This window comes from Colius striatus, chromosome 23, assembly GCF_028858725.1.
Source record: "Colius striatus isolate bColStr4 chromosome 23, bColStr4.1.hap1, whole genome shotgun sequence".
Lineage (NCBI taxonomy): Eukaryota > Metazoa > Chordata > Aves > Coliiformes > Coliidae > Colius > Colius striatus.
In genome coordinates this window covers 7,053,186-7,061,844 of record NC_084781.1, presented here as the reverse complement: position 1 = coordinate 7,061,844, position 8,659 = coordinate 7,053,186, and the positions used below count along the sequence as shown (strand labels likewise).

At 53.4% G+C, this 8,659-nt stretch overlaps 1 protein-coding gene across 1 annotated transcript; it reads left to right on the top strand.

Annotated features, from left to right (window-relative positions):
- The first annotated feature begins 4,414 nt into the window (after nucleotides 1-4,414).
- Nucleotides 4,415-8,540, top strand: CENATAC (centrosomal AT-AC splicing factor). Its single transcript, XM_062014259.1, has 9 exons — nucleotides 4,415-4,722; nucleotides 4,792-4,960; nucleotides 5,029-5,091; nucleotides 5,255-5,319; nucleotides 6,310-6,403; nucleotides 6,730-6,760; nucleotides 7,133-7,222; nucleotides 7,331-7,463; nucleotides 7,881-8,540. Exons 1-9 carry the CDS (start codon nucleotides 4,421-4,423, stop codon nucleotides 7,924-7,926), a joined length of 993 nt encoding a protein of 330 aa, XP_061870243.1. The 5' UTR covers nucleotides 4,415-4,420; the 3' UTR covers nucleotides 7,927-8,540.
- Nucleotides 8,541-8,659: the final 119 nt, after the last annotated feature.

Here is an 8,659-nt window from a genome sequence, read left to right as displayed (position 1 = left end):
TTGGTCAGCAGCCGAGCCAAGAGGGGGCACATGCTGCTGGCAAGGGGCAGGCAGGCTGGGCTCTGGGACCCTTGGCGTGCTGGTCAGAGTCACCGACTCTGAGATACCCAGTGTTTCCTTCCTCTCTTCACTGTACACACTACCTCACCTTCCCAGCTGGGGGACGCTGGCTCCGACACCCAGGAGGGGTGCAGAGTCCCCTCAGCAAGCCCGCGCTGACAGTTCATTTAGCTGCGAGCGAGGTCTCCTCCCTGGAGCTCTGTCCTGATCCACCCGGCACTTCAGGAAGGTACCGGAGCAGCCTCTCCAAAAAAGTTGCAGAGCGTTTCAGACTCTGTCCCCTATGGCTTTCAAAGGGGGAAATCAAAGGGAAGTGCCGCGCTTTGTTCCGTGGGGGAGCAGCACGAAAGGTGAGCGGCAGCGAGCCCAGCACAACCGGTCGCTTCAATCGTCCGCCAGCTCACCTTTGAAGTGGTTTTAAAAATCAGGGAGGAGGGGCAGAGACCTGAGTTCAGCTCTTTTACTGCAACTTCACAGAATTTGAGGATGTGGGGGGTAAGAGGCCACCATTCCCCCACCAAAAAAATAGTCTATCTGTTCAGAGAGAACAGAATACAGCTAATAAAAAGGGCTGTGATGCTCATCCAGTACATCTGTTGTGTTCTCACGTCCCGAGGAGGCTAAGAACAGCTATGATGGCAGTGGCAGCACCTACCTACAACGCTAACAAGAGGCAGACCGGGCACCCTGACACAGCCCCGGGTCACGTGCTGGCAGAGCAGCCCTCCCTCACCAGCCACAGCCTCCTCTCTGCCTGGCGTTCCCTCACCCCCTGCCCACCCATCTTTTCCCCACTGCCTCTCTTCAACAGAAAGGACTGTTTTTAACCCTGGCCCATGCAAATCCTGGGAGCTTTCTGTATCACAGTCAAAGCAGCAGCCGCTTTCTGCAGCACAGGGAACTGAAGCAATGCCAACAAAGCGGGAACAGCACTGAGCGAGGCCAAGCCAGGCACCTACCGTACACTTTGTACAAATACTTAATTGTAAATTAATCTCTGATCTACCACAGGAATAAAGAAATAAACAAACCCCACAGTACATTTACATGACCTGTATCCACAAGCCCAGAGTCCCCACCAAGCCCACTCAGTTTGCTTCTACACAAACACCCTCAGCTAGGCAAAGCCAAGGCGAGAGACGACACCCTCGTATGACCATGGACAAACAGACATCACTCAGCGCAAATTCAAAGCTCTATGGGGCCATGGGATGCAAGAGCTGTTCGAGCCAGACTTCAATAACAACTCTGAGTAGGACGGCATGTTACAGAGTTTCCCTGCCTTTAGAGGAGATCAAGTAAGCTTGGATCTGACATCTTTAGGAAACAAGAGCAAACCTAGTCTCTCTGTCTCACCGAGAACACCTCGCACAGCACATTCATGTGAAGCCATAAGCCTGGCCCAAGACTTCTACATACACCTTACACACACCTGTGGAAATGCACATGCAAAAGTCCGACAGCCTGACAAGCAACTGTGCACACTCACAGCTACATCTTGAACCTCAAGTGTCTTTTCTCTGCATTGACAAATAAGTATTCATCTACAACACCAAGTTAAGGGGATGTGCATAGAAAGCACAGATCCACATCCTAACACAGCTTTGCTGTAGTTCCTGTGGTTATGAGGTGCACCGGAATAGGCAAGACTGGTTCTCAGTAAAACTATCCAATCAAATGGCTTCCACACATGTAACGCTTACCTGGAGAGAACCAGCTCTGAAGGATCCAAATGTCCCGAGCCAAGACGCCTCCAGCTTGTCACCTCTTCACATTTTCAGCTCCATTCATGATGCAGGTAGAGATGGTGTCTCCTTTGGCTTTCTGCATGTGTCAGCTGGTTCTCTTCTAACTTCTGTTTCACCTTTGGCAGCTAGAGGGGACCGAAAAATGAGGCAACTTTACCTGTTTGAGTTACAGTAGTGCCTCAAATCTCTGCTGGTAAGAAGTAAACTATCACATGGAGAATGCTTTCCCTCCCTGTAGCAGAGTCAGGAAATAGCAAGGTCTTTTTGCCTCTTTTTTGGGGGAGGGTGTAAGTACAGCTGTTGAGGGCTTCTCTGGGCAGAGCACTATACTGCGTTTTGTTACCTCCTATCCCTCCCCTTCCATTACATACCAGTTCCACAGACCAGTACAGCCTTCTCTCAGGACCCAGAAACCTGTGGGAAGATGGGAGAAAGGAGTGTCTGATCAGCTGCAGTGAGCAGCTGCTTGCAGCCCTGGCAGGTCTGCAGCTGTTTCTCATCTCCTTGACTGCTCTGTAGGGGCTTTGGCTGGGTAACCCTCACCCAAATCCATGGTTACCAGCTACAGAATTCCATTCCCCCCTACAAAATGCCATCTTACATGGCCTCTGGCAGCTGAGCCACAGGCTCGAGCCGTCCCTCTCCAGCTCTGCCGGGAGGCCCTTCCCAGGGCTGGTCCTCAAAAGCAGCACACAGAATGGTGTCCTCCCCATGGACAAGCCCATCCCCAAATATCCTTCTGTCTTTTAGTCACATGGGTGCCTTACGCACTGCCCCACTTTCTTTTCCAAAGCCATGCATGGCTGAAGGACAAGCAAGTCAAGACACTTCATCCACGTGCCAGGGGCAGCTAACGCAGGACTCCTTCCTCCTCTAGAATACTCAAATTGTTCTAAGGTCATTAACATCACTACATCCCCATCTAGTACTCTGTGCGAGCTTATTGGCAAAGTACCAAAGGTTACGTGGGTAGGTGAGGCATCAGTTGAGGGTGCACATAGATAGCCACAGGCTTAATTAATTACTATGCCTCAGCTGATGCGTACACCCTTGTGTGAGAGTTTCACTCTAGGTAGAAAGGGGAAAGCAACTTTGTGGTGTGACAGGACAAGCGATACGTGGTAAATTATTAAACTATAGTAGCTGGATTGTTTGCAACACATCCCAAGTCAAATAGCAGACCCCAGTCCCAGAAAGGAGGAAGGGTTTCGACTGGGGTGCACTCGGGCTCTTACAAGGAACACAGCCAGCAGAGCAGGTCCTGCACGTCATCATCTCTGCTAACAACTGAACTTTGTCACATGAGGCTGCAAAAAGCGATGTGACCAGAGTCTTTTGCATCTGGCAAAAGCAAAGCCCTGCTGACTCCATATTTGTGGAATGCCTAACAAGAACTAAGCAAGCCTAAACAGGGTAGAAACTGCCATACCTGCTTTTTCTGAAGAGGCAAAGCTTAGCATGACAGCTCACTCTCTACCTTTGAAGGTTACCTTTTCAAGAAAAGCTTGGTTTGGTGTTTGACTGACTTATTTTTTCAACAGCCCATCTCAAAAGATGGAAATCCACAAAGGGTGAGAATAGGGACATCAAGCAGTGGAGGAACACTTGGCCCAAAGCACTGCAGAGCCAGCCTGCGGTGGTGAAGAGTGACTTACTTGTTTTATGTCATCACATGGAAAAAAACGCAAACGACTTGAAGCCCAACCTTTAGCGCAAGGGTCACGGAAATTACTTTTAAGCCAAGATTCTCCAAACATCATTCCACTAACATTACGGTGCAATCTTTTCCAGCAACTGCCCAAACCAGCTTCTTTCTCGTCACCTCCCTCTACAGACTGGCAGCAAGTCCCTGCTGTACTCCTTCATTATGAGCATAAACTGCATCCTCCCACAAAATGGTCAATGTGTGTAGAACAGCTGAAATCTAATTGCCTGCTGCTACTAAACCAAGGCTTGGATTTTGATGTGTAGCTACTCTGTTTCTGCCCCTGCCACCTACCTCCCCTGCCACGCCGAGCAGAAGAGTGATGGTAAGCAGGTGAGTAGGATGAGGATGTACTACAACCACTCTTTCATAGCACAAACCATATTGCTTCCTTTATAATTCCCAGGACAGATTACGGCTGAAGAAACAAGAACAATTCAGGAAGGCACAGAATGCAGATTCCATCTTCAAAGTACACAAAAAGTATTTAAGAGACACACCGAAAGCATGCCTGGTATCTGCTTCACCTTGCTCCTTTTCCCTGCATTGTGGTACTCCCTCTGACTTTTGCCTGGGCTGATCTAAAGCAGTTTCCAGTGTTAAAACTCGCTGCTTCCAGGTAAGCAGGACGAGGGGGCTAAGCCTAAAAACAAAGTTTCAGCCAAGCCAGGGACGAAGGGTTTTGGCCACACGCACATCTGCGCTCGAACGGTCACTGGGCGTGAAACGCGCCAGCCCCAGGAAAGGGAGAGCCCCGGTTCTTCCTGCCACCGTCGCGCCAGAGCCGCCCCGCCGCCGCACCCCGCCGCACCGGCCCCGGCAGCGCCCGGCCGCCGCGGCAGCTGGAGCCCGCCCCGCGCCGCCCGCGGGACCGCGCCCGGGGCAGGGCCGCCGCGCCTGCGCCGCCATGGCCGTGCAGTACTGCGGCCTGTGCCGCCGCACGGCCTTCTGCGGCCGCCGGCACCGCTACAGCGCGGCGCACCGCCGGCGGCTGCGGGACGCGCTGGCGCGGCTGCACGGGGAGGTGGCGGCGGCGCGGGCGGCGGCGCGGGCTGCGGCGGAGGACGGCGACGGCGCCGTGCGGCCCTACGACCCGGCGGAGCACGAGCGGCGCGTGTGGTGCCTGTGCTGCGGGCGCGGCGTGCGGCGGGACGGGCGGCGCGGCGGGCTGGCGCTGCCGCGGGCCGGGCTGCTGCAGCACCTGGCCGGGTGGGTACGGCGGGGGTACGGCGGGGGTACGGCGGGCGGGGCCGTTGGCGCTGACGGGGTGTCCCGCAGGCCCGAGCACCGCAGGGAGACGGCGCGGTTCTGGCGGCAGAACCGGGCAGATGCGGCGCTGCCGCAGGAGCAGTTCGTGGTGCCTGCCGAGGAGTACGAGCGCTTCGCGCGGGCGCTGGAGCGGGCGCTGGCCGCGCAGCAGCGGCGGGACGAGGAGCGCATCCGCCAGGTACCCGCGGCCCCGCGCCCACCGGCCCCGGGGCGCCCGGCCCGGCCTCACCCCGCTCTCCCCCGCAGATGGCGGCCGGCATCCGGGAAGCCGAGCGCAGGCAGCGGGAGACGGTAGAGGCCGCGCTGCAGGTCGGTGAGCCGTATCCTGCCCTGGCTGTGCCCCGGCGGGGATCGGGGACAGCGCCACGTGCCCACACCGGCACCGGGGGCTCGCGTGAGGGGAGCGGGGGCAGGGCAGTGGGGCTCTGCTCAGTACCAGGAATACTGTCCCTTTTTCCTGAATCACATTCAGCTTCAGGCAGAGACAGAGCTGTGTGCAGGACCTTCTGTCTGCAGCCCTGCAGCAGGACTTAGAAGGTGAGAACCGTCCTCCCAGCATTGCTGCTCACATGTACCCCACCAGACCCCACCAGCAGCAGCCTTCCTCAGGCCCTGCTGCTGCTGGTGGAGTTGGCACCATCAGCACCAGCATCTTGTGCTCGCTCAGATCCTTCAGAAACTTTTATCCAGACTAGAGTAAGCCCCACAGCTGCAGAAAGATTACTGTGCCCCCACTTGTAGGCAAGTGCTGGCAGCTGTAAAGAGCAAGCAGAGCAAGGGCATACAGGCACTTAACATGACTGTGCCCCAAGAACATCTCTCCTTTGCCTCCTTACTCAGAGCTCTCCAAACACAAATTCTGCTCCAGAAACAGCATTACAGTAGTGTTTCAGTGGGAAATCACCTTTAAGATCAAGTCCAACCATTATCCCAGCATGGTCACCACTAAACAACATCCATCCATCCATCCATCCATCAGCTACCCATCCTTTGACTTCCTGCAGGGATGGGGACTTGGCCACTGCCCTGGGCAGCGTGTTCCCATGCTTCCCTTTTAGGGAATACCTTTCTCATAATAGCTAATTGGAAACTTCCTCGGTCCAACTTGAGGCCCTTTCCTCTTTTCCTGTTGCTTTGTAATTGGGAGAAGAGACCAAAGGCCACCTCATTACAACATCATGTTGGAGTTGTAGAGGGTTATCGTGTCTCCTCTCAGCCTCCTCCCAGATGAGCATCCTCAGGGCCCTCAGCTATTCCCCATCAGACTTGTGTTCTAGACCCTTCCCCAGCTCTGGTGTTTGTCGCTAGACACACTCCAGCCCTTCAATGTCCCTCTTGGAGCGAGAGGCCCAAAACTAATACTTGAGGTGTGCCCTCAGTAGTGCCCAGTACAGGGGGACCACTGCTTCCCTGGTCCTGCTGGCCATGCTCTTCCCAATACAAAAAAACCCTCTGGACAATCATTGCGTGTCTGGCTTCAACTGCCCCTCACCTCTCTGGCTGCCATGTGGCTTCTGTGTGTTCCAGGGACTCCTGTCAGGACACAGAGCAACCTGGCCCCAGCAGGACTGACTTAAACTGGATGGAACCAGACCAGGCTTTGACCTTTATTGGCCACCAGGTAGGGGTGCTTTGCTAATGAGCACGACTGAAATTGAACCGCAAGTGACATACAGCAGCTTACAAAGCAAAACAGGGGGTTGCAATCTTCACGGCTGAAAAAGGCAGCTTTGCCAGTTCAGATGAGCTGCTAGAGAGTTTCAGTCACCCACTGTTAATTCACGTTTCATTACACAAATGTTCTCTAACGTGCCCTGAAAAGACACATACCTAACAGAAAGCAGAGAGCAGCCTCCCTGTGTGTCTTTTTGCACACCATCCATTCTTATTAGAGATAACTCTCAAAAGCATCAGTTTCTCATTAGTGTTTTCTGTTTCTGTTCACAGGAAACAGAAGGGAAGGGCAATGTTCACACAGGTAATCACAGCTGCTTTGTGAGCTGTCTGGTTGATACCCTGCTGGGAGCTCTTGGTTCGCAAATGTGTAACTAGAAGTGATTTTGGAGCAGCTGCCGTACAGCCAGGTGCTCGCTCCATCGGTAATGTGTGACCTGCTGGAGGAGAAAACCCCTCTGCTTTATGAACAGTGTTGGTGTGGCTGCTGTGTGGTGTGGTTTGGGGTGTGATCTGTCATATCCTTCACCCAGATAAGCCAGCTGCTTGTTCTAACAGAGCCCAATGTTTACCTTTCCTTCACTGTGTCCTAGGGAGGGCAGGCAGCAGGGCGATGTTCTTCCTTCTCTCCAGGATAACTACAGAGGCTAAATATATTTTCCCCCATGACTTCTAGGAGCAAAACCTCCATGGCTAACAGAGGAGGAGGAAGAAGACAGACACAAACAACAGATTGGACCATCGTATGAGGAATTCCTCAGACAAAGTGAGCAGCTTGCTTACATTTCAGTTCCCCTTAACCTTCACTGTACCACACTACAGAATCCACAGCAATTCCACTGAAAACCTTTTGCTCAACAAAACATCTTTCTAGAGGAGAAACAGAAGCTGAAAAAGCTGCCGGCAGAGCGCGTGGGTGCCAACTTTGACCATACCTCCCAGACCGGTGAGAGCTGGCTGCCATCCTTCGGGCGCGTGTGGAACCACGGCCGGCGCTGGCAGTCCCGGTGAGCTTCGGCACAGCCCGGCACAGTGCCGGTGGAGGCTCACAGCTTCCTCCCGTGCAGCGAGTGGGCTTTTAAGACGTCTTGCCACATGAAGCAGCAAGGCTGGGCAGCACTCTGCTCAGGCAGAGCACTGCTGTGTGCACCTCGCGAGGTGCAGCGTGGGCTCTGGGGCTGAGAGCAGGGAGGTGTCTGCCTCATTGACCTTGCCTCACCTTCCAGACCCCACTGCTGTCCTGCTGGTGCCTCTTAACATACTAGAAATCTGTGTCAGCTGAAGAGATTGATCCAGCTCACTGAGACAGCTGATACTTGAGCTTCTGTTCCGAAACACAATCCTTAGCACTGTCTGTCTTGCTAGATGAAGCAGCTTTCATTATCTAACAGCTGTTGCATTCCAACTCCTATGCTCTCTTTCAGGCATCAGTTTAGGACTGAATCGGGGGAAAAGAAGAAAAACAGGTGATCAGAAGAGGAACATTAACTGAGGTCTGACTCAGGGAAAGGTGGATAGAATGGGGCTGCAGCTCTGTCGGTGGTGCTGCCGCATTTAGTGCTCGTTTAAAGTGTGCATCCCGCTGTTTTCAGTCCCCTGGAAGGCAGGGTGACCACAGCCTAGTACACAGTTGAGCATTATTACTAAATGCTACCCTGCTAGGGGGTGCCACTGTTCCACTCTCCCTGGAACAGACACATAGTGTACACCTGGGCAGCCCCTTCTGAAGTGTTAAGCTACACAGAGGCAGAGCCTGCCTGCAGGAAGTGTCTCCTGCCTGTGCCCCATGGTCACCAACAGGATGCCTGGCTCACACAGCATGTGCTGCCAGTGTCCCATGACTTCCAATAAAGAAAGAAGCTTTTGTTGTTAAAGTTACCTGTGTTACTAGATCAATTGAAACTCATTTCAGATGCAGGGCCCACTCTGTACCTGCTGCTCTAAGTCTAGTTTATGTTACCTTAACTGCTGCCTCATTTAACGGACAACTAATTAGTCCTCAGTAGAAGAGAGGACACCTTGAAGTCCTTTGCTGTGAGCAGTTCTTGCTTTTAGCATTAATAAAATACTTGTAGCCTTATGAAGAGCTGTTTCTGTGTGCTTCTTACTAGACACTGATCTGATAGACGCTGTTGCCTTGTGCTCAAGAGATCTCTGAGCACTTGTTTCAAAGGAGTTTAAATAACAAAATCATCCCACTAAG